Source organism: Centruroides vittatus, unplaced genomic scaffold, assembly GCF_030686945.1.
Source record: "Centruroides vittatus isolate TY-2023 unplaced genomic scaffold, ASM3068694v2 scaffold_324, whole genome shotgun sequence".
NCBI classification, from domain to species: Eukaryota; Metazoa; Arthropoda; class Arachnida; order Scorpiones; family Buthidae; genus Centruroides; species Centruroides vittatus.
In genome coordinates this window covers 3070853-3098668 of record NW_027122701.1, presented here as the reverse complement: position 1 = coordinate 3098668, position 27816 = coordinate 3070853, and the positions used below count along the sequence as shown (strand labels likewise).

The window sequence follows — 27816 nt, the reverse complement described above, 5'->3', positions numbered from 1 at the left end:
CAAGTTTTTGTTCACATAACAATTAATGACTTATTGACATTAGTAGTAGTAGTTGTTTGTAAATCTTCGTCCGATGGCGATAATTATAATTAATTAATTCTTGAAGACAAAGTCCTTCCCAAATTAAGGGATCACCATTTATTGTGTTCCGGACATTACATTTTTGGCGACTGACCTTTCCTTTTAGGCTACTAGCCACCAAGCATTCCTTTAAAAACACAAACATATAACTAATTAAAAATATAAACATTTTTAAAAACAGTTACTGGTGATGTACGGATGTCCGGAACACAATAAATGGTGATCCCTTAATTTGGGAAGGACTTTGTCTTCAAGAATTAATTAATTATAATTATCGCCATCGGACGAAGATTTACAGACATAATTTTGAAGTATCATCACCAGGGGGCAGCTTTCCTCATCTACGTTTTACCAGCGCCTATTTCGTTGTAGATAAAAGCCGAAACAACCCCAAGTCCGTACATCACCAGTAACTGTTTTTAAAAATGTTTATATTTTTAATTAGTTATATGTTTGTGTTTTTAAAGGAATGCTTGGTGGCTAGTAGCCTAAAAGGAAAGGTCAGTCGCCAAAAATGTAATGTCCGGAACACAATAAATGGTGATCCCTTAATTTGGGAAGGACTTTGTCTTCAAGAATTAATTAAGTAGTAGTAGTTGTTAGTTAGTGTGGGCATCATCCCTGACCTTAAAAATATCACTTTCCTCTCAAATTTTACACAAAGCCAATGTTAATCTGGGTAAGCTGAGATAATTTACAGTGAGAGTTTCTTAAATTTAATATGTTTACTTTTGCATTTTTGAATCAAATAATAAAATACACATAAAAAAAATACTCTTGGAATTTTAAAAAAGCTTTATGTCATTAGAAAGAAGACAAAATAAAAAAATTAAATGTATAATCGTAGTTTTTGATGTAATGCTTACAGTTTCACAGTTTTAGAACAAAAACTCGTTTGTTTTTATGTGACATAGCTTGTTCGTTTTTTTTAATGCACCCTCTAGATAAGGATGTATAACCTCACTTAAACTGGCATACCATATGGAAATATCTGATTTCCTGGTCTTTGTGGATAGACTGGCATGCCAGTAGGGTTTCTCAACAGGATCTCAGTTGTTTTTTTAACCTGGGAAATATCCCAGGAAATTCTTCTCATTCCGGGAAATCCCGCAAACTTATTAAAAATTCACTTTTTTTTAATTTTGTGTTATGGTTGAGGAAATTTTGCAAATAGAAAGTATAATTAACTCAAACTGTCAGAATTCATTTGTATTTATTAATTTTAAACCTACTTATTAGTTTTTTTGAATTTTTGCTCATTATGGCATGTCACAAATGGTCAATAATCAATACGTAGCTTATTTGTGGCAGGACTCTAAAAATTCTTTACTTGTCAGAACCTGTAATATCTGGAATAATTGTGCTTATGCAGTCTTAATTTTTAACCATGTCCAGCTGCTTCAATAACTGCCTAATGCCAGGTTGTGTGCAAATTGGGCATGGATACAAACAAGTTTTTCTTCATAAACCTGATTTTTAAAGCCAAAAATACTGCCGAATTATTTGGTTATAAGCTTGATGTTTCTATTATAGCAGCCCAGGTAGACAAATCAAGAATACTAGAGAGCAAAAGAAGTACTACAATCTCAAAAACGAACTAGAAATCTTCCAGGCTACAGGTGAAAAAACACACAACATCTGTTTTCTCTTAAATGCATTAAACATGATTCCACCCATATGAATTGAATTGGAAAGGGCATTCTCGGTAGCAGGAGTTTTCATTACCGTATTTTACGGACTATAAGACGCACCTGTATTTTGAAAGCAATTTTTCGAAGAAAAAAGTGCGTCTTATAGTCCGTAAAATACGGTAATTAAATAAGAACCAGATCAAGTGATTGGAGTATTGACCATCTTTGTTTTTTAAAATCTTATTATAAAAACTTACAATAATATTTTGTATTATGTTTTATGAAAAATAATTATATCATTTGATTTCAAGATATTTTGTATATCTTAAAAATAATTAATTCTATCCTGAGAAGCAGTTCAGTTTTATCCCAGAATCTCGGGACAAGCAAAAGACTGGGAAATGAGAAACCCTACATGCCAATCATTCCACAAAAATACAGTATTATTATGGTGTTGGTGGAATTTATTGAACTGCAGTTTTCAAATTGCAGACCTACAAATTCCCACTAATGACCATTGTCTGTTTGTTTTTCTTTAATCTCAAGAATGGAGATAGACAGATGAAAATTGAGACCAGATATAGAAAGCTTAGATATGGAGACCCCAATAACTATGTAGAAACTTCTGGTCTGGACCAGAAGTTGCACAATTTCAATTCAAAAATTTTCTCCAGAATGGAGTTAGATAGATGACCATATGACTATTATTATAAGGAAAAGTTTGATGTACAAGGGCAAGACACTACTAAAATCAAGACAATATATTTTATAAATTAAATAAATTAAAAATATGATTAAAAATTGGTGCCTGGCATTGTGGTGATGTCAGAATAATTTTTGCTGGTCTTATTCAGCTTTGATTGATATCTAGTGCTATTTTAGATTGAGATTAAGGAACAGGAAAAATTGTTGTTTTATGTGCTATTCATATATATATATTTGTGCGTAAGAATTTTCTGATTATTTGACTTGTATGTGGGATATGACATCTATGCAATAAAGGACCACTGGCACTTATAGGTACTTTATTTATTTTCTACAGACACACTACTTCATGGATGAGTTCTGAGTATTTACAAATTTTTTCAGTGTATGAGATTTGTATGTTGTGTGTGTTAGGACTGCTATGTCTTTGTTTTGTTTGTCAATAAATGTCATGTCTGGCCTGTTGTGATGGTGTGAGATCTGGAATTCCCTCAGAATTACACTTGTAATACTTCGTTTTAGGAATTTTCCCCTAATATAAACATCCTGTCTAAAAACGGCCCTGGACGAGAAAATATGCGTCCCCGGCCAGATAACTGTCAACAATCCTTTGTTCTTAAGCTTTAAACGGATCATCTTGCAACCTAAGTTTATACTTAACGTTCGAATTTGTCATGTATTTTGAATCCCGGGAACACTTATGACACAAATCGTCATCCACCTACGATCACGTGACCTAATTTCCCAGGCTAAACTTATAAAAGCCACTCATTCCACCCCCTTGGGGGAGTCTCTTATCATCTGCCGGACAAACGCCATCGCCGGTCGTCACCGACTCGGACCTACTGTCCGAACGTCTCCGCGCTCAGTCGCGACTATATAAACCTGTGCCTATTTCGAATGCTACTCTCCACCTCGTGGATATCAAGTGCTAACTCGACGAAACGAATTAAGAGGTATGAACTGAACTGTATGCTCTCTTTTGGAACCCTACGCGACTTAGGGAAGTTAGTCAGATTTTGTATTGGTGTCTTTTGTTAATTTCAATAAATCTTGTTTTATTGTTAAATGGTCTCCTCTGTGTCTCGAATATCGCTTCGCCTTATCGTCGACCCCATCTCACCTCCTATCCACTCGCGTAACGCGTAAAGTGCCAGCAACGTAACAGCTATCCTGACGAGAGACGGAGAATAGGGAGACACGGCTTCCGCCTACCCCCCTCGATATCACAATGGTAATCCCATTCTGTTTGGATTCATAGCTTGATTACAGCATATTTTGTATGTTTTCTGTGATTGTCCGAAGTGTGTTTTTGTAGTATGGTTGCTTGTGTGTAGTTGTTTGTATTTGGGTGAAAGCCTTCAATGTATTATATTTGCTGTTTGGTAATGTTGTAAGTAGTCAGTTTGTGTTAAAAGCTTGTAACCCAATGTGATATGCTGTATAGTTTCATCATTGGTGTGACATTTCCCATGAGTGTTGTCTGTTAGTGTTGTCTTTTAAGATGTGCTTTTTGTAGTTTCTTGTATTTATGACTTGGTTTTGTTTGACAATCATGAATCCTTCTGTTTCTCCAAAGAGATATCCATGAGTCAAGCAGCAGTTTGATGCAGTTCTGTCAACATGATCCTGGTTAAGATCGTTAGGCCTACTGTGGAGCTCCTGAGCCCAAGACTGCCTGATGGTGTCTGTGCATTTTATGTACTGTATTAGATCTAGGTCAGTGTTGTGTAAGTTTAATGGTGTACTGTTTTTGTCTGCAAAAATTACTGCCTTGTTTTTTATTAAAAACCTGTTGCAATGTCTGTATTTGTTTTTAATGAAGATTAATTATATTTGTGAGGTCTCATCCCCCCTCTTTGAGAAAGATTCAGTCTTTTTAAGGAGGATTTAGGGTAGTGTTTGTTATGTTTTGTTAATGGTGGTGGTGTTCTGTGTGTCCAGTGTATTACTCGAAATGAATATGTGAGTAATGGGACTACATATGCATTTATTGCTTTGAATGCAATTGAACCTATTGTTTTTAAATCTCACAGGAATGAGAAAAAAAAAATTTGAGATAGGCCTAGATTTTGAGATATAGGGGTTCCTATGCAGTAAGCAGTAATATGTTTGATTGGAGGTATATACCGTACTTGCTGTTGTGTTTTATTAATACAATAGCAATACAGTAGATACCTGTATTAGGTGTAAATAAAACATTTTTGACATATCTTAATAGAAATAGTTTACCAATAGTTTTTTTATATCCAACTTTTTCAACCAATAAGAGACAAGTTAAATTTGTAGCCATTCAGAGGAAAGCAGTGTTAATTGCAACTATGTATTATATTGCAAGAGATATTTTTTAGTTACTGTTTAACCTATAAAATGTAGTCACAGAACTTTGAATTTGTAATTGGCACTTCAGTCTGTAATTTGAAATAGAGGTTTTGCACGAAATTATTTGAGATAAACTTGGAAAATATATTGAATTTAGGCTGAAAATCCAGGGAAGAAAATGAATTTTGAGATAATGTGTTTGAGATAGGTTCAACTGTATATTCAATCCAGAAGCACGCAGCAGAGCTAGATTACAATCTTACTACAACACCTGAGCATTTGCTGAGAGAATTCTCTTTTAACAAATGTTTTCAATCTACTGCCAAAGGCCATCATTGGGTTTTTAAGTCAGTTTTAGAAAATGTTCCACAGATAGAACATTTTCTATGAATAATAACAGTAAATGAATTATGATTAGAAAAACAGAGTTTTTATAGCCTATTATAAGTTGTGTTGATCTGCTAATTTTGATAGGATTAAATGACTGAAAACATTATCTATGATTACAGTAAATAGAAATTCTGTTGTATTAAATTAAATTCTTTAATAGTATCATTTTATTCTTAGTCATAGTCATTAACATTCTTTGTTTTTTGTTAAAAAATATATATTACTGTATTATTTTTAAATTATGCTGTTATCATGAAAACAATTGTTTAATTCGTGAACGTAATAAAATAGTATATTCATTTATTGTCATGTTTAGATAACCTTAACCACCTACATACAAATCATTTCATTTTATATAATAAAGTTTTACTAAACATAAGATACAAAAGATTTTTATAAGTATAGAATTAAGTAAAAATTGCATTAAATAAACTGTATTAAAATATAGAATATAACTGGTAATAACTCTGCTTTTACAACAATAATAGTATTTTATGCAGATTGAATAAACAATAAATAATTAAACTTGTAGATCCTTTCAGACTTCTCTGTTAGCTATGCAAACACACGAGCATTCATAATTGTTCAAGTAGTAAGAAATGCAATACTGAATTCTTGGAAGGGATAAAACTGGAAGGATTACTTAGTTTTATGACCACTGGATAATTAGTTTTACAATCTGCATGGATTACAGGCCTATTTATCACTTACGTTTCTCTTTGGAGACTGTCCCCATTTCTTGACTAACTTTCAGCCTTACTCTGCCAATTTACCTAATCATCACTACAATTGTAAAATTATTGTATACTCTAGTTAGAAATGAACCCTTCTATAAGAAAGATGTCTATGGAGAAAAAAGTCTCTCTTGGCTTATGAAAAAGTAAATTATTTGCAAGGTAGAATGTGGTGCTAAAAACATCAAAGTGTGTAGAAAGTTTTTCTTCAGTAACATCTGCATTGTGGAAAAATAAAGCAATCATTAATTTTAAGATTTATAGATAAGAAGACTAACTGAAATCAGGCATATTATTAATTAATATTATCTTTAATTACAAAAAATAAATTGTTTAATATTAATTATATTGTGGTTTAAACTGTATTTTTATTAATAGTTATATAATGTATTTACATTTTTTTTAAATTAGTTTGTTTAGAATAAAAAAATTAAAAGATAGATTTTACAAATCATCAGTGGTGTAGCTACAGATTTTGCCAACTGTGGGCACCCCCTACATGTTCGTGCCCGAAGCAGCTGACCATTTTTCATTTAATTTCATCACTGCTCTTTACAGATATAATAAGTAATGGTTATAACAAGGAAATCTTGCTGGTCTCTTAATGCTTGTTATAACTGAGTTTGACTGTATGTTGTTTTTTGAAGTTCCATTTTCACAAACAAACAATCTTGATGTAAATTAATTTTGTTATTTTGAAATTGGGAAAATAAAAAAAAATGAAAGATTTTATTGATTCATAGCACCAAATTTTTATGCTGTTATTTATTAATTTTTACATATCTGATTTTGTATTTTACTAGTTTGTTGTCATTATATTTATTGAAAATTTCATTTATTTTTACTTTTTATATTTTATGTCAAAGGAACAATTTCTTTCAGTAAATATTTATGTATTCGATATAATATATAAACATTTTTATGTATTTTTTAAAATTGTTTTACTTTGTTATGAGTAAGTGTACAATTGCTTGAGAGAACAAATTGTACAGGAACACAAAATTAAGATGGCTATACAGGCTTTTATTGATTCCTGGGAGTATGCATTTTAGACATATTCGTCATCAGTCCTCCAGTTCAACTCATATGTCATCATTATCTGCATAAGTCGCTAACGCTGAAGTTGACAGCTTCTTTCTTATAGCTTCTTCCTTTTATAAGAAAGAAGCTGTTGACTACAACACTAGCAATTTATGCAGGTAATGATGACATATGGGTTGAACTGCAGGATGTAAAATTGTTACACAGGGTTTCAGATAGAGCACATCTTAAATACCTCATCAGTCCTCCTTTTAATTTTACATCAGTCTTGATGACAGAAGTTACATGTATGTTATAGATAATAGTGACAACTGGATTTCAATGTAGAATAAAACATCTGTATTTTATAAAGGGGGTTATGTTAAAATTCTATTAAAATAATAAAAATTAAAAGTTGGTATGAAGAAACTTGTATGTTCTGCAAATTATGAAAGGGGGGATACAATAAAATGCAATTAAAACTGTGGAATTAAAAGGTTGGTAAAAGAAAAAGGAAGAAAACTCGTTAGAATGTTAAAAAGAGGTGTAACAGCCACTGTATGACTTAACATCTGTTTTACTTTCTCTCAAAATATTTGTTAGTACTTTTGAATATCTGAAAAACTCTTATTATAAGTAATGAACATTTTAGAATTTTTAATGTAATTTTAACCAGGTATATTTTTTTAGAATATGAAGTTTTTGATGAAGGTGGTCGACCAATTGCTATAACTCAGAAAATTTCACAAAAACTAAAGGTATAAATTTGAATGTAAACATATTAATTATTGTTAAATAGGAATATTTTAGGTTAATTTAGAAATTGATATAACAGTTAAAAAAAACTTTTTAAACTTAGGTTAATTGGACTGCACAACCTTCCAGGGAATTATTTTCTGCTGGGAAATTACCAGATATTGAAACTCCTCAGTCAGTTAAACAAAATATGTATTGTTCTGTCAGTCTGTCTAATGGGCATGTCATTGATTTTGGTTTTAATGTAAAGTAAGTTAATTAATCAAAGTTATATTCATTTTATTCTGAAAGACAATTGCTTTGAAACTATTATATAAATTTATTAGGCCAAAACATGGAGATCCTTCTTATATAAAAGCAACTGTTAGTGGAAAAGATAAAGTGCGAATTGGAGAAGTTTTGCAATCAGACATTCTAGTCACTGTTGCAGATAAACATGGAAATCCATATAAAAAAGTAAGAAATTTTATTTAATAATTTAAAAATTTATTTATTTCTTAATAGAATTTTTTATAATATTTTAAGAGTAAAATAAAATTCAACTATACAAAATTAAGTAAACAAATAAAATAGCTTTAAAAAAAAGTCATATTTAAAATTTTTTGAAAACACGTTTCCAAAATAAACAAAATCTCTTTATAGTTCTTTTTATATACAGATTACAAAATTCATGTATATAATAATCTATGTTTATATAATAGATTATATTATATTATATTTATTTATATGTAAAATAAATTGATGATGAGATTTCATTTATTGTGAAAATATTTTTTTAAATTTAACCATAACATCTTAATCAGTTATTTGTGGATATTAATTCACCATACTTAATTCAATAGTGATTTTATTTCCAGACTTATTACATAAAGAACAGAGTTCTAGTAATAATCTTTTACATCGTTAGTTTTTATTTCTTTCTCCAATATGCAATATGAATGTGAGGGGCTAGCCAGGGATATAGTGTGTGGTTGTGACTCCTATATCACTTAATCGGCTGTCCGGTTGGGAAAACTGGCCTGCAGATGGATGCAAAGGATGGCTTCCTAAGACTTTAATGAGAAACAGGAGTCCGTGAAGATCCCCTGTAAGTTGTTTTTTCTGACACCAGGCTTGTTATAGCATTAGGCACGCTTATATTTGTTTGTCAGGAATTTCAAGTGGGAGGGTCATGAGTAAGTGGAAAGGCTGTTTGTTCGATTTGAGTCAAGAATGAGACCATGTTAGAACAATAACAAGGATTTAATAAAAACAAAATTTAAATGAATTACAAAAATAATCTGTTTAAAACCTATCTTGTGCAGAGAGAGTTTACAATAATCCCGAAGTTATTTACTACCTCATCAAATTCTGATGATCATGAAGTATGTTTTTATGGATCAGGAGTGAGTGATGGAATTTCAGTCGGAGTTCTTTGGAGAAATGGTGGATATCTGCAACGGCAGACTGGGGTGACAACTTCCGGATATGGAATGGATCTTCTCTTCTTGATGATCGGTGGCGAACTCCTCGATCAAAATGAGGGATTCGGTATATTTTCAGGATTTTGTCCAATCAAAATGAGGGATATTCTATATGTCAATGGGATGTATGAGGGGTGATCACAAGGTGTGAGTCTCTTGATGATGCTAAAGTTTAGTGATAAAGGTGGTGATAAGGGATCAGCAAAAGGAAATTCAACTTCCCTTGCATCAGAAGTGTAACAAAACATCTTCCTTTTTCTCAATCGAGAAATGGATGGTTTTCGTTTCTTCTGTCAGTTAATTTATTACAAAATTTAAAGAAAACAGTATTTTAGTACACAGAGATGTCATATTTTTGCTTTCCTTTACTTTAAAATAAGGGATTGGACTTTAAAAGATGGGAAACGAAAGTTCTGTGTACTTCCATTATCAGAGCATTTCCGTTTGAAACTTCCTTCGAAATAAACACAAAATTTTGAGTGTAAATTTTAAATAATAAAAATGTAATTTATAGGGCGAATCCTCACATGAATATTATTAGAACCCTGGCCTTAGTGTAATAAGTCCAGAAATAAAATCACAATTGAATTAAGTGTAGTGAATTACCTGAAAACCTGAAAATTTAACCAGACAAAAAGCAATATTAAGTTCTTTGTTATTATATCTTGTGTATAATATTAGTTTTGAAATTTTATATACAGTACAACGTTGTTTATCCGAAAGCCGATCAACCAAAACGTCGGTTAACCAAAAGCTTTCCAGTCAGACTGTGTCGTGCTGAATCGAATGTTTTTGATACTAGATTAACTTCTAAAGTATAATTTTTTTTTTGTTTTTATATTTTTCAATGTATTTATTTTGTTTGTACAAAATAAAGAAATAATTTTTAACGATACAATAGCCTCGTTTATTATTATAAAAATTTTCGTTAGGCTTAAAATCGACGAAAATTCAACGCGAAGCGACACGCAATGGAGAAAAATTTCAACATGGTATAGGTTAATATATTTTTTCATACATAATCGGTTATCTGAAAAATCAGTTATCCGAACAACCCCAGTCCCCAATTGATTCGGATAAATGATGCTCTACTGTACCTTTAAACAATAATAATAACAATAACTCTCCCACGGTCACCACCTGGACATGGCGGGAGAGCCCAGTAATTTTACTGATCCATAGGGCAATTCAGGCTGGAGCATAAGCTCCTGGTAGGGACACCCATGCCACTAAGGTCTGTGGGGAGAAATGAAGCTAAGAGTGACCACACACCCACATTATGTGGAGATATTTATCATGGTAGTAACCAGATCTAAGTGTGATACCAGCTCGGACGTCACCCGGGTTAACAAGGTCTGTGTTCGTGGGTTAGGAAGAGGCTCACGTTCGAAAAATAGGCCACAGCCTCTCTTCATTACCAGTGGCGAAAGCAGCACCAGCCTAAGCATGGCTACTGCAATTAGGGATTGCAATCCAGCAGTGTTTTCAATCCAGCTGGATTTTTGCTGGACCAACATCATTCCAGCTGGATCCAGCGCAGATGTATTTTTGGTGCAATAAAGTGTTATCTATCTATCTATCCAGAAATTTATGGTTTTTTTTTTAAAGAAATAAAACATTTTTTAAAATACTTAAGAAACTTTTATTATTTAGACTGGTCACTATAAATCAGTAAAACTTCTTACACATTAAGGTAGTAAACTTAACTTTGGTTCGGTTTAACATTTGAGATAGAGATAATTAACTTTAAATGTTTAGTTAGATTATAATGTAATCTTTAAGTTAAATAATAGCAAAGGTAATTCTACTAATTAATTTATATTAATATATTATAATAATGTAAGGACGGATAATCAGTGGCTAAGTGGCTATCAGTCTTACCAGTTTTCTTATATAGGCTCTACATATCAGTCTGTAGTTATTTATAACTAATTTAATTATTCGTGTTAGTAAAGTAGTCAGTAAGTAATCAGTAGTAGTCTAGTAGTTAGTTATTATTATCACAATCATCAATCACATACATTCATATCATCATATATCTAAGGTACTGATACTCATTAATTTAATGAACTATTTAACCAACTAGGTAGTCTCAGTTTTTCACTAATTTTCACAATAAAATTGCCTTGCCTAGCCCACTAACCACTTATAGAATAAAAGTTAAAAACTCTAACTTAATAGAATTTGAGTAGAAGTTATAAAATATTAGTCTTGTCTTGAATAAAGTATTTTAAAGGATTAAATAAAATTAAATCAATTACTTCTGTTATTATTATTTTTTTTTTGACTTTTCTGGAAGTAGGATCTCAAGAAACAAATGATATTGATGGTGTTGTCTCCCAACCTATTTCTTAATGAACTGTATATATGTCCCGCTGCGGAGAAGGCCCTTTCTGCCTCTACGTTAGTTTGTTTCAGGGTCATCAAATAATCATAAATCGTTCCATCACGTGATTCATTGACGTCACAACTGACTGTAAATTAGAACTATGCATCAGGACTAGGAGAGGAGTTACTTATTTTATTTAGCGCAAAGACACTTTATTTAGCGAGAGCGGATGAATGGCAATTACATCAGCAGAGGAAAAAGGGCAGACAGTGCGGTGTAGAGAGGGGGTGTAGCACATGCCGCATTGAACGGCAACGTCACTCTCGCCGCAGAGAGATAGCGCACGTAGCAAAGCAGCAACGCTAACAACGTAAACTTTTGTGCCATTATTTAGAAAGTTAATTGCGTATTTGCAGATCTGCAGCACTGGATCCAGCAGGCCAAGAATGCACTGGATTTAGCTGGATTGCTGGATGAGGGATCCAGCAATTGCAATCCCTAACTGCAATGTCTCTACAGAAGTGAGGAATCAACCTAGCCCATGTGTTTCTGCGACAATGCATCCACAGACCACAAAGGCTGGAAAACCATACCAACAATAGGATGAAAAGGACAATAGAAATGAACAAGTTTATCATCATACTTACTACACGACCACAAGACTTAAAACAAACATGACAGTGTACAGTACCAACAACTACACCATACATTCACACAACAATATCCTCACCTCACTGTCACCAAACAAATGGTTGTTGATTAAAACAGAACAATTATACACAACAACCTTATCCCACAAACAACACTCAAACTTATCAAACAACAGGTTGCTGATCAAATACATCAACAGACAGAAACATTTAATATTAATGAAGATCATGTAACCTGTCAGGATAATCCAGCAACAAGCATTGATAATAACACACATACAACAACTACCACTAATGATACTACAGACACTTTCTCATCCACCACTGATAACATAGACATGGATTTAGTTAATACGCTCTCACTTATATTTCAGGAAACACTCACTAAATATACAGGCACAGATCCCACACAAAGACCACGAATACCAAAAATCAACACGTCAAAGGAAGTAGGAAAAACACTAAATTATGTAAACACTCACTCACTACCACACTACATTCATTCAATTTCTACACTCTCAGACATTCATACATTAGTTTATGCTGGGGCAGTCACAATTGTATTTTCAGTCCATGGTGTGTCACACACCATGGACTGAAAATACAATTGCAGACAGACACACACAAAACACAGTTCTATCACAAGCCTGCCTGGCAGAGAAGATTAGAAACACAAATAAATGACATTAGACAGCAATTAGGCAGGCTGACACAATACACTAAAAACAACATAACAGTCAAATTAAAGAAACAACTCAAAAACATTTTCAAGAAAACATGAATATTACAACACACACATTATAGAATACATTGATACACTAAAACAAAAACTTGCAGCCAAAGCATGTAGACTCAAACGATACAAAACATGTACACTACAAAAACAACAAAATTAGTTATTTACAAACAATGAAAAACTCTTTTACAGACAAATTAGTACCAAAACAAACACTGATACATAGCACAGTGGCACACCAACAGAAGAAGAACTCACAACTTATTGGTCTTCTCTTTGGTCCAGTGCTGTTACGCACAATGCTGATGCAGGCTGGATCGAGGAGGAGAACAAAAACATGCATAACATACCAACTATGCCCTGTGCTGAAAGAAACATACACAACATCCGCTACTCTGTTAACAGAACACACAACTGGAAGACACCTGGTGTAGACAACATTCACAATTTCTGGTATAAAAAGTTCACATCACTGCACCAGAACTAGCTAAACACCTAACACACATCATCATCAATCCACGAGACATGCCAAAATTTCTTATTCAGTGCATTACCTACATGAAACTACAAACAATAATACCACAGATCCCACACAATACAGACCAATCACATTGTAAAGTACTATTTTTAGTATCTTAGGAAACCGACACTAACTGCGGCCGGTAAAACTTCCGTTAACCTAACGGGTACTTTACGCGGATTCGAAATTAGTTTGCCAGGCCTAGGCTTTTACGCGTGCACCGAAAATATTAGTAAGAATAACAACAAATATCAAATCAAAGCAAAAAAGTTTCAAATATATTTAATTAGTAAATAGAATTTACTATGTACAATTGTCTATAATCCAGAACAAAATTTATTAACGAAAATCAACAAGTGAACCCGACAATAAAACTCAGCTACTTAGCTTAACTTAATATTAATTCTCCTTTGAAAATTCGACAAATCAAATACTTAGGAACTATGAACAGAATCTCTTACGAACTAAACATCTATCTGTCACCTCACTATACTAGGAACCTGTTCCCTCAATCTTTTCGCTATCGTCAATCGAATTCCTCTTTAACACCTTGGATCGCCTAGTTCTCAGTCTGGACTTCGACCAGGAATTACCTCGCTCTGGAAATCACCTCGTTCTTCTTCGGTTAGCGTACTGGTTTTATGTGGTGAGGTGACGTCACAATTCAGCTGTGTTACTCCCCTTATTTACATACTTAGTTTTCTAACATTAAGTTTCTTTCTGGCAGCTTTAATTTTCCGACAAAAGCTTATAAACCGTTTACAAAGTGTTTAGCACAATTTTCTGGGATGTTATGACGGTTTAGTAAGTATTTCTTTGCTAGTGAGTGTGGGGATTCCCCCCTCCATTTTTTTTCTGCGGACCGTTTACTTCCTCTGGGCAGCGCAAGTGCGCTAGATTTTTCCTACGGCACTTGTTTTTTTTTTTCGTGAGTTGGTTTATCTTCTTTTTTCATTACTAATAAGAGAGTGGTGGGGAACCTTCATCTTAAATAAACATAAGCCCCAAACAAAATATAATAAAACGAAAAAATAATAATAAAATAAAAATAACGCTCGGACTCAGTTCCTTACAACATGTCTTCCAAATCTCTACAAATTATTGACATCCTGTATTGAAAACAAAATATACAAACATGTTGAAGAACACATTTTTACAGAACAACAAAAAGGTTGTCTTAGAAATCACAGGGGATGAATTAACTGTCATTATTAAACAAAAACTATAAAACTATCAAAAACGTATTAATTTCTGTTGTTGTTACTAAGATGATGTGATAAAATGTTTTTCCACATGTTATAAATATAAATATTTTTTACATAATTTATTTATTTAACCCTTAGCCTGCCGTTTGCCACGCCCCCTTATTTTGTAAAACGGCCAAGGTCAAAATAGGTGAATCAGGCAATATTATTTTAAAAATTCACTAAAAATTAAATTATTATTTTATTCATATGAAAAAAAATTACATATATTTATCAATATAGTTAGTTTTAAATACGACATATTTCAATAAAGTTAGTTTGAAACATTTATGAGAAAAATAATAATAATATATGATAACTGACATTCAGACTTGAAAATTTGTCACTATTTGTCAAAATTAACATTGCCTGCTTACTCCATTCTTATTGTCACTGAGCCTATACGACGTAGAATATTGTTCTGTACAATTTGATATAACATTTATGCATGTACGTTTATTCGTTGTGAAATTATCGCACATTATATCAAACATTTGTTTAAAATTTGAACTTTATTCTGCTTTCAACTAATATAATGAACTAATATACTTTATTCATTTCATATCAAACAAGATTATTTATTTTCGTAATAAACATATGATTACCAGTAGCAATAGATGTAACATTTTCGGATATTTTAAATTTAAAAAATAATTGAAAATTAAAAATTAAAAAAATATATAAAATATCAGAACTGAAGGTCATAACTTGAATATTTATAATGCATTAACATATTATAGCTGAATAAACTTATTATAGCATTAATGAACTTATTATAGTAATATTATTATATAGATATGCAAAAATAAAATAAAAAATAATCAGAAAATGAAAAATTAAAGAAAAACTATCGATAATTAAAAGTTTTTTTAATCGACAGAACACCACCTGGACAAAAATATGTAAAACAGACGATAAACAAGATGATACCATCAAGTGCTGACATCTGTTGTCGATAAATTTTATAAAAATCGATTTTTAACAGGGTAACGATGAATCGGTACCCTGGCCGTTTTGCGAAACAATTAGGGTAACGATAGATCGGTACCCTGGCCGGGAAAGGGTTAATAATATATAATTTATATATTTAATTATATTATATGTATTTTATTACATTAATATGTTTTTTACATCATTTTACGTGAATTTTTTGTAATAGCATACAAACATTTCATATTTTTTAATAGTTTTGATTATTTTCAAAATTACATTGTAAGAAGTAATTTATTTACTTATTTTTATCAATGAAAATAAGCTTTTTGAAGTCTTTAACTATATAAATAACAACATAATCTGAAACTGTTACATCACTTTTTGTACCAAACCACATATATAATGCATTGATTTATAAAAAAACAGATTTGAAAATGTTTTAAGTTTTATTATATGTCAAATTTAACATACAGTGGAATCTGGTTATCTTGAACTAGGATAACTCAAAGTCATGTTTACTTGAAGTCATTTTCTTTCCCTGATTGTTTAGCATAAGGATTTACACATTAAATCAAACTGGTCAACTCTAATTTGTTGAACTGTTTAATTCATATGGGATTTTGATACAGTATTTTCATAAACACTCCAGAATCAAATTTATCTGACAAACAAAGCGATAATAAGTACAAATCCTTTTCACTAATTTTGTATATCTTTGCAGTTGCAGATACCTTTTCATTTTTCGGACTTTAATATTACATTCAATGGTAGTGGATACAACATCAAGATATACCGAAAACCAAGTGCCATCCCAATATACATCCCAGCCAGCTCTAACAATCCATACAACTACGAAATGGCAGCTTTTATAGTGCTTACCAGAAGGGTCTACACACACTGTAACAAAGAACAAGACAAATGGAGGGAAATAAGAAGAATAGTAGAAATTTCTGAAAACCATGGCTATAAAAATTGAATAGAGCTCTGAAAAATGGTCTGCAGCAAGATGAGTCTCCCTACCGTATCGCTATAATGTATTAGCACCATATGCAGTCCCTATATCAAGAAATTGGGGCTTATACTAATACAAAAATAGCCTACAGGCATAAGCCGGATACATTCAGCATGCTAAGGAGTGAGAAAGATCAGATGGAAATCAGAAGAACAACAGGAGTTTATAAAATCCTGCTAAGAGATAACAGATTCTATAGAGACCTCGTATATATTGGATCTACAAAAAGATCACTCAAACAATGCCTCCGTGAACACAAAACAGATATTGAAAAGAGGAAAAGTACTATGGCCTTAGCTATATATGCCAGCGAAAATGGCATTACACTGGAATTACAACAAGTGACAATAAACTGGCAAACTTGGCATATAAACCAACTACGGAATCTGGAGGCGTTAGAAATTTTTAAAGTGGACTGCAAAGGACTGTAAATCAATTTAAAAGATGAAAAACAACTTTTGAGAGCATGGCAGGCTATGTATTGATATGATCTGGCGTGTTAATGGTTGGCACAGGCACACATGTTTTGGAAATTTAAAATTTAAAAATATTTTTTAAAATAAATTTGAAGATGGAAACATTTGGAACATTTAAAATCAGAATCTAAATCGAACTCAGATCGCACCAGAAAAATTTTTATAGAACACCTGAAGGAAGGTCCTAGGGTGGATTGAATATGTTAGTGTTACATTTATAAAATTAACTGCAAAGCTATACAAGGTTAGTGTGACGTATTTGTATTTAATGTTCCAGAATTTTAATTTAAATAAAATAATTAACACTTATCTATTGAATAAACTAATCAGAAACTTCTTATAAAGTGTGAGAATCACATACAGAAAAAATAAACATTCTGTGATTTGACTGTGGGCAGGGGGTTTTGGCTTCCAGACAATGTGTGTGACTTATCAGTATATAAGCCACACACATTGTCTGGAAGCCAAAAAAAAGTTTAAAAAAAAAAAAAAGCAAGTTTGAATAGTAGTTACAGTATTAACTGCCATTCAAACTTGCTTTCTTTTTAGTTTTTTTTTTTGTTATTGTTTTGTTTTATTTGATTGCTGATAGATTTATCTGACTAGTTGACATAGTAAATAAATGATTTTTGATGGATTAATTAAAAAAAAGGATTTTAGTCTGATTCTGTGTAAAAATTTTAACCTTTGTGGCAAAATTTTAAAAATAGAGTTGTATATTTGTGATAAAAATAAAAAACAGATTAATTCTAGGCAAAAAATATTGCAATTTAAAAAGTCTTTACTAAACACTTAGAAGTGAATGGATTCGGGAAAGCATTTCTCTTCTCAGTAGCTTATTTAACCATGTGGTGTTAAGCAGCACTGGGTTTCTGGACAACACCAGAGGTTTACATTGACACAATGATTCTGCATAATAAGACTGATGGAATAGATGCATTAATATGATTACCAATGAACCAATGCACAAAATCTTAATTTTTAGTGAAATGTCATAACTCAAAACTTCTTACCTTAAAGACCAATTTTTTTTCTCCAATCAACTTGAGTTAACCAGGTTCTACTGTATTTGTGGTAGCAAATCAAATTGAGATTGGCTAGATGGCATCATGTTTATTTATTTTTTTTATAAATTAAATTTAGAAATTTGAAAAATTGCATTTTTAAATTTATTTTCAGCTGTCTTTTAAAAATTTAGTCGATCTATTGATAATAGCTGATGGAATTGATTATACCCACTTGGAAAAGGCTGTAGGCCAGGTTAGTATAACTTTTTATGTTGAACTATTGTATTTGAAAGTCATACAGAAATTCAATCTTCAGTTTTTTAATACATGTAGCAATCACTTGCATGACTTTTGTAGCTTTAACTTATTTATTTTGAAAATCATTTCAATTGCATAATTATTTATAAAGTAAACAAATCTTGCTACTATTTTAATTTACCTTTACATATTATTATTAACTGAAACATATTATATGTAAAAAGTTAATTAAAAACTACTATTTTATAATATATTTATACTTTTATCACTTTCTATATTAGATTTTTGTTGTTGATATAATATATATTACATAATGTCAGTCTAATCACTCAATATATGTTAATTTTTTCTTATATTTTAATTATTTCTAATTTTTTTATTTTATCAATATTGTACTTTTATTAAATGAAGACTATATCTTTGAATAAAATAAAAAATTATTCCAATTTCTTTTGTTTGTTTATCAAGTAATTATAAAATTGAACTCCCAGTTATTGCTCAAAACCTACATTCATGCTCTGTCTTGTTTTCGGTTGTTTATTTGTTTAATTATCTTAGATTGTTGAATTTTTTTTATTTGCTTTGTATTTGCATCAGTTATTAAAACTAAATTTGAACTCTCTAGATATCTCACTAATGTATTTTTTATTCTACAGAATGAGAAACTAATTCAATCCACATTTCAGTAAAAATGTTAAAATTATTTTTCATTTTTTGGAACCCTTATTTATCATCTCTGAAATCTGCTTTTATATGTTTTTCTATATCAATATCTGAATTTCTGAGCACTAGTGATTATAAATTTTGGGCTGGATTTTATTGTTTAAGCTGTAAAATTCTGCAGATTACACCATTTTCTACTGTACTGAAAGTTTCTCCTATTTGTCATACATAAGTGTATTCTGTAATTTTATATGTTTTATTCACTACTGATAGCATCTAAAATCTGTTCATTTGTAGCTCTGCAGCTCTCAATTATGGCTCAAACTAAGTCATACAGAGATCTTCTCTGAAAGAAAAAGTTGAGGTTATTATGTTTCTTAAATTCAATAGTCAGCAAAAAGCAGCAGCAAAGTTCAGGATAAGTAAAACATATGTTAACAACATTCATAAATGTAAAGCAGAATACTTTAACCATTTCATGACATTCAAAGTATTCTGCCTTGAAAATAGAGACTGTCCCAGAAAAGTAAGAACAAAAAAAAGAAAGACAACAAATTTCGAGATAAATGCTACTGTTCTGAAATGGTTTCAGCAAATGCATGGAATGAATGCTCATTTGTCTAACTCAATCTACAGGAAGTAGCATTCAAATTTGCAGAGAAGCTTCATATTCAGAACTTCTATGCATCAAATGGCTCACTCAAATCATTTAAGCAGACATGACATTTCAGAGAAGGTACTGTGTGGGGAATCAAATGATGTAGATGACATAACAATGGAAAACTTCAAAGAGAGGATATCCCTATTTATAGTTTTTGACACAATATGTATACTGCTATATAAAATCACAGTTGTTGACATTAATATAAATAAATTTACAAACCTACAAAACAAGATGCCTTGGGATTTGTTTGATATAATGTATGTATTCTCTATATAGTGACCACCTTTCTATAGTAACCAATTATCTTGGTCACAAGAGTGGTCACCTTAAGTAAGTTTCACTGAATATAAAATTAAGCCTTTTAGTTTTGATTTATTGTTGAGAATTCCAATCTGTAATTCCATTACAAATCTAAAATACTTTCAATTAACACAAAAAATAATATCAAGAGTAAGATTTTACATATTTATATACACCAATGTTTTAAAAAACAAACAGATGTAAATTTATTGAATGATAAAAATAGGTGAGTGACAACTGTCACCTGTACAATAAAATACATTAGAAATTATAATGTGACTGACAAAGGGTTAATGCTGTGAGGACAACAAGCAAACACTTAACTTTTTAAAAATACTCATAAAAAATAACCATATGCCGAAAATCTGGTAATTTTGCAGGCCTGATATTGCTATTTTTAGACATAATACAGTTTATTAAAAGCTTTCATAAAGTGGCAATTGATATTATTGCAGTATGAGCTGTAGCTATGTTGACTTGTTCATTGGATACATCTCTAGTTAGTAGCTGAGAAATGTTTGAATTGTTTTGATGTATCATTCTGAAGTCACAGTAATCACACAGCCATCATTGTCCTCAAAAAATATGGCCCAATAATTCTTTTTGGGGATATCACATGCCCCACACACATTTTTACTGTGAAACAGTTGCTGGTGTAAAAAATGAGGATTCTCAGCAGCCCAGTATTGAAAGCTTTGCTTGTTAACAGCCATTTACATGAAAGGAGGCTTCATCAAATATTCAAAAGTTTTCAGGAAATTTTCATTTTCATCATATTTTGCTAAAAACTGCTTGGCAAAAATAACTCTTATTGATATCAGATGGAGCTATGTGCTGCAAGCCTGGGCTATGTGAATCTTGTACACATGAAAGTTTAAATGTGGACAATATTTTGCCCAAAATACAGTGAGAAAAACCTAATGAAATATGATGCAAAACACAGTGGACTCCACAGGAACAAGGCTCTGAGTGCTCTGGCATTTAAACATTTTTCTTGGCTCTGGAGCTTCCAATAAACTTGTTTCAAAATTTGCAACTTCTCTGTACAGTGTGAGCTATCGATACTACTTGGCTCGTGCTGCTACAGTTGTACTTGTTTGTGCTCCTCAATTAAGTGGATTTTTTCGCAGAACTTTTTGTGCCAGGACCTTTTGTAATATACAGTTGGAAACAGCTAATCATTCAAAGCTACTGGTATGAAAATTACTTAATTACATTAATTAGGGGGAAGTTAATTAACTTTAAAGTTTTGAATTTTTGATCGGACCTAGTGGAAGGGGAAGCAGCAGCAGGGGATTGTCAAAAGGAGGGTAGTTTTAGAGGTACCTAAAATTGGGTGGTGGTTTAACGTATTACCCATACAAATTTCTAAAATAATTAATTAAAAACCTGTTATCCCAATTAGTATGAAATATAACATAGTTAAAATGTATATGAATAAAATAAGACAAAGAACAAGTGAAAAGGAAACACAGAAAAAAAGAAAAAGAAGAAATAATTAAAATGTTTATTTTAAATGATTATCCAAAACACTTACTGAAGAAATGGATAGGAAAATTAGAAAATGATAAACAATTAAAATTAATGGATAAAGAGAAAAAATTTGTTAAAATAAGGTTTGTTCCAAAGTTATTTGAAAGAATTAAAAAGTAGTAAGAAGTAGAATTAATTTAATACCCGAAAAAATAAATTCAACTAAAAAATATCTGTGTTATAGAAACGAAGAAAAATACAACATAACAGAAGAAAAAGGTGTAGTGTATTCATTTAATTGTAATTGTAACCCCCCCAAAAAAAAACATATATTGGAGAAACAAAACGAAAATTAAAAATAAGATTAAGTGAACATATTTGAGCAATTAAGGGAAAATATGCAAACTCAGCAGTGGCTGAACACTGTAACTCAGAAGATTGTGAAATTGTTTTAAATACCGTGAAAATAAGGAAAAAAGAAGAAAATAATTATAAAAGACAATTATATGAACACATCGATATAATTAAACAACCGAATAGAATAAATAACTCAACCAGAAGGGAGATACACTAATCATGGAGAGGCATTATCGAGGAAGGAGAGAGGGTGATGTATAAAAGGATGGATAGGAACAGATTGGGGTGTAGTTTAAGTGAAAGAGAACAATCAATGAAGTAAGTTTTAAACCAAATAAACTTATTAATTTAATTTGATTATTTATGTTTTTTTTTTTTTTAAAAAAACAAGAATTTGTATGGAATTATTTGGTTAATATTGACTTTGAATATGTTCAGAATTATGAAGGTGTTTAAAAACCCAGAATTTGTAAGAATTTTATTGTGTTATTGTCAGGAAATTTTATGTTTATTTATGATTGTAACAAAAATTTATTTTTAAATTAATTGTAGAAAATGTCTTTTAAATGCCTGCTGATGAGGGACAGACAGGTCTGAAACACAGTGTTAAAATATGTGTGTACAGGTGAATTAAATAATAATATTTCTGATCTGTAAGACTCAATTTCTACATTCATAAATCCAGTATAATAAGTCCTGTTAATTGATAAAGTACCAGTAGATGACACAAGTTTAAATTAAGATAAAAGACACAAAGGCATAATAATTAAGATTTTCTATCTGTCTGTCGAGTAAGCACTGTTTTGAACAGAGGCCAGATGAAAGAAAATTGTATGCCTGTGGTCATTGCAGTCACCCCAGACATCAGAAGAGCAATTGTAAGTCTGAAAGAAATCCAAATCCAAAGAAGAAGGCTATAAATTCATAACAGATCACAACACATTTGTTGCAGGCTGCCCAATTACAGTCTGAACAAAGGCATTAATGATTCAAAAAACTAACTATGGCCAATAGAGGAAATCAAAGTAACGCACAACAACCATACAACATAAAGCTAAACATACTCCAAATCAATCTTTAAAGGGCCAAGGTCCTTTGAAGATTGATTTGGAGTATGTTTGATTCCAACTTCCCTCCTGCTTAAAACAGAAGAAGATTAGAAGATAGATGTTATAATGGTACAAGAACTATACCTTTATAAAGACTACTTTCCACATTTTGACAAATGGACGACCTTTCCCCCCACATGGATACACTGCTAAACCAAAGACTAGTATTTTCATCTGCAACCCAAACGTGGACACAATTCCTTCCCAACCTCAGTTCTAAATATGCCACTACCATTGCCACAGTAACATAGTAACAATACCAATCCAGCTTTTTTTATGTCAATATATTGTTCTCCATTCCGGGACATTGGCTCTGTTGGAGGAACTGGAAAGAATCAGCTCCCAGACCAATGGTCGCCTGTGGCTAATAGGAGGGGATGCCAATGCTAGGTCACCAGTATGGCACAGTGACATAGAGGACCCAAGGGGCCATGCCCTTCTTGAATTTGCCTTCACAAATCAACTTTTATCTAACAACACTAGCCCCTTGTCAACCTATCACAGCAGCAGAAGTGACAACTGGATGGACATGGTGCTTTCAAACAGCAACATGAACAACCTTATTGTATACTGTAGCACACAAGACTATCCTAGTGCCAGTGATCATAGATATATTAAAACTTTAAACCTTACAGGCAAATCTGTCCACACCAACAATTATGTAACCAAAACTAACTGGAATGCCTTTCATGAACAACTTAAATGCTCCTGGAATATTGAAAAGCCTGTAACACAGATGGACAAAAAAGACATTGATAAGTGCATCACCACTTAAACAATTGCATAAAAACCTGCTATCACAACACCTCTCACCAAACAAAAGCTGGAACTTCAGTACCATGGTGGGACAGTGAACTCACAACTGTAAGGAGAGAGGTTAGAAAGTTAAGAAAGGTATACCAAAAACAACACAACAATGACCTTCACAACACCCTTCATGCTGCCTATATCAACAAGTTTAATAACTACAAAACCTTAATTAACCAAAAGAGACATAAAACCTAGAGGAAGTTTTGTGGACGGTTCGATAAATCCTGGACCTGACCCCCCTACTACGTTCTCTTCAAAAAAACAGTGTAAAACGGGCATTCTCTTGCCTATCCACAAACTGGATACTCTAACCACCTCCTTTAGTGATACAATAAAAACCATCTTTGACCACCTCTTTCTCACTGATAACCAAACTGATGACAATAGTGTGCATAAAGAAAAACGGAATTGCTTTAGATTCACCCCAAACACATGCGACAATCCTCCTTTCACTTACAGTGAAGTTTCCAAAGCCTTTAAAAAGATGAAAATAAAGAAGGCCCCTGGAAAGGATGCAATAACAGGCAAAATGACAAAGAAAACCTTTGAAGCACTTCCATCATTCTTTGTAGTACTATATAATTGGTGCCTTCAGATTGGGTACTTCCTTGTTGACTGGAAGTCTGCCTCAGTCAAACTTATACCAAAAAACAGTGAACAACCACCCACTAGCCCCAGAGACTACAGACCCATTTTCTTTTTGCCAATCATGGGTAAAATCCTGGACAGATTTATCACCAACCATCTTATGAAGAAAAACTATATCAATATCCACCAACATGGCTTTGTTCCTGGTAGGTCAACTACCACAGCCCTGGCCTCGATCATTGATTATATTGAAAAGGCCAAGAAAGATGGTAAACACTCTGTTCTAATTTCCATTGATTTCCAAGGAGCATTTGATAACTTATGGTGGCCGGAAATCCTGTATCAACTCTGTGAATATCACTGCCCTAATAACATTTTTAACATTGTGAGTAGCTTTCTTGAAGATAGGCACATTGGCTTTTATACAAACAATCTCTCCTACATTCATCAAACAGCCAAGGGTTGCCCTCAGGGGTCTACAGCTGGCCCAACCCTCTGGACTCTAGTTCACAATGACTTTCTGAACATCTGCATCAGGATACCGGGCTTCTTGGTGCAAGGGTATGCCGATGACACGGTGGCCCTTGTTTCCGACAAAAACTCCAACAATCTGACCCCCCTATACAATATAATAATGGACACCATCTACAAATGGAGCACTGATAGTAAACTGCCTATAAATTACAACAAGTGTAAGTACATCATATTTCCAAAAAACACCTAGCCTTCAAAACAGCCCAACCATTAAAATCAACAATACAAGAATCTCTAGGATGAAGGAGTTAATGTATCTTGGGGTAACCCTGGATGAAGCACATCGACATTTGCAAAAAGGCAACAGTTGTCTCCAACAAACTGATTAGTATAGCAGCCAATAACTGGGGGATCAGATACAATGCTATCAAATATATCTATTTGGGTGCCGTAGAGCCCATTATACTTTATGCTGTCCCTATCTGGGGAAAGGCCACCTACAAGCAAGCAAATATCAAAAAATTTAACAAAGTCCCGAGAATTGCAGCATTGCGAATTGCCAGGGCCTACTGTACTGCACCCACCTCGGCCCTTCTGGTCATAAGCAGACTCTGCCCTCTATACCTTAAAATTAGAGCAGCTGTGTGGTCTTGGAATCTCAAAAACATGATTGACCTCTCTAACTGTAAAGATAAAATTCAGCACAAAACCCTTCCAAACCTTCCTGACAAAATCTACCAAGACCTCATTACCAACAGTATCAAAAAGAAAATTCCCAACTCCTATATAAATATGACTCTTTCCATGAACATCCAGGACCTCACTTACCATGATGAGAATGACCATGATTATAAAATCTACACAGACGGTTCCAAGCAAGAGGATCAAGTGGGCGCAGCTTTTATTGTATACAACAAGGCAGGCAATATTACTCACCAGTCTGCTTTCAAGCTTGGCAAATACTGTTGGAATGCCTTGGTGATGGCAACATACCTTTGCCATCACCAAGGCATTCCACCAAATGAATGAAGACTGGTTCCCCTGTAAAGAAAATAGCCATCTACACAAACAGCATTATAGCTCTTCACTCAATTTCTAACACCAACAACAATGGCTTAATGTTACCACCATTCAGAAAATGCTTATCAGTAATAATCATACATCCAGCCCTTAACTGGGTCCGTGGCCACTCTGGGGTGGAGGGGAACGAGGCAGCTGATGCTCTTGCCAAAAGAGCTGCAGTCTCATCCTTTCCTTGTTCTTACAGTAAGATAATGCCTTCCACTATCCATAAATGGATCTATAACCAACTTTTGCAAACTTGGCAAGAAGATTGGAACAACTGCACTACAGGCCATCCCTTCATTCCAGACATCTCTGTCAGGCTGTTGCCGGCATCTTGTTCCCAACTTTGCCTTGACTCAAGTTCTCACTGGCCACAGGAACTTCAATGCTTACCTCCACCAGTTCCAGCTACAGGACAGCGAGACCTGCAGGTGCAACATGAACACCAAACAAGACTACCTTCACCTATTGTTTGACTGTCCACTCTTCGACAGCAACAGAGAGAGATTCATTGAGGCTGCACTTCGTAACAGCCATAACTGGCTGTGTCCTCTACAAGCCCTAATATATGAGAAAGACATGTACAGTCATCTGAATAATTATCTGCAGAACATCAAGTTGCTTGCAGAGAGGACGAGAAACACTTACAAGGGAACTGTCGGAGTGTCATCTAATAGATTTTAATAAAATTTAGTTAATAATTACGTTAAAAATATACAAACTCTATGACAAATTTCTAGTATTCACTAAAAGTGTTAATCAGAGTTATTAGCAATCAAATGTCGTACTATTTTATAGTACTTAAACACAAATATGCAAATTTTTAGAAGTGAAAGGGTCGCGGAGGAAGACGGCGATATTACATTTAGAATAAATTCTGGAATTTTCGAAAATGGGAGAAGAATTAATAAAATTTAGTTTAATTACGTTAAAAATATACAAACTCTATATTAAATTTGTAATGTTTACTAAAAGTGTTAACACAAATATGCAAATTTTTAGTAGTGAAGAGGTCGCGGAGGAAGACGGCGATATTACATTTAGAATAAATTCTGGAATTTTCGAAAATGGGAGAATTAAATGTAAATATTCAAAACATTATAGCAGAATTTAAACGTTTATGTGATAATGTTTGGCCTACAGAAAATATTTGTAGGCATAATATTTCAGACGTTGATAAACAGGTAGCCAAACTGCTTTTTAATGCATTTAGCGATATTTTAAGTAGTTATGTAAGTAGAGATGACGAAGAGTTTTGTCAGATGGAAAATAATAATTTGATTATAGATAGGCCTATTTCAGATAATAAAATAACACGTCTGCTTCTAGAGAAAGAAACTGATAACGCAGACACTGACTGTGAATCGGGATATTCAGATGATGAAAAATTCGATAAGAATATAATCTCAACAAAACGAAAAGAAGAAATTCTTAACTTGCATAAGAAACACCCAAAATGGAAATTACACACATTACAGCGGAAAGGAGCTAAAGAATTAAAACGTTTTAGTGATTTATATAAATGGGAAAAACAATTTAAATCTCGAAAGCATAGAATTGAAACGTTAAAAATCATTAAAGAACATACTAAACAAATGTTTGACGAAGCTCGAGGCAGCTATAAAATTGTTAAAGGAAATCAATTAAAAATATGGGCATTACAGAAATTTCTTCAACTGAATAGTTCAATTAAGTTTACAGCTAGTGATTCTTGGGTTGCAAAATTTAAAAAAGAATATAGATTAGTATCTCGAAAGATTACAAAACTTGTAAATAAAACAGAAATAGTGAACGAAAAGGATATATTAGTAAAAGCTGCGCAATTTCAAACAACAGTAAAAAATTTATTGCCGTCTTATTCACGTAACTTCATATTCAATACGGATCAGTGTGGTTTTTCATACGAAATGATTTCACCAAGAACACTTTCATATAAAGGAGAAAAAAACACTATTGGATTTGCACATTCTCCAAGTAATAAAGTAACGCATTCCTACACTGTTCAATATTTAATTAATGCTAACGGACAAGTTGTAGGTAATGTAT

At 32.5% G+C, this 27816-nt stretch overlaps 1 protein-coding gene across 1 annotated transcript in view; it reads left to right on the top strand.

The window, feature by feature from the left end:
* LOC136988187 (structural maintenance of chromosomes flexible hinge domain-containing protein 1-like) overlaps positions 1 to 27816 on the top strand; it is a 211918-nt gene that overhangs the window by 109638 nt on the left and 74464 nt on the right. The window contains exons 26-29 of the mRNA XM_067286015.1: positions 7574 to 7641; positions 7743 to 7888; positions 7966 to 8095; positions 18182 to 18262. Coding sequence (XP_067142116.1) covers positions 7574 to 7641; positions 7743 to 7888; positions 7966 to 8095; positions 18182 to 18262 — 425 coding nt within the window. The remainder of the gene's footprint in view (positions 1 to 7573; positions 7642 to 7742; positions 7889 to 7965; positions 8096 to 18181; positions 18263 to 27816) is intronic.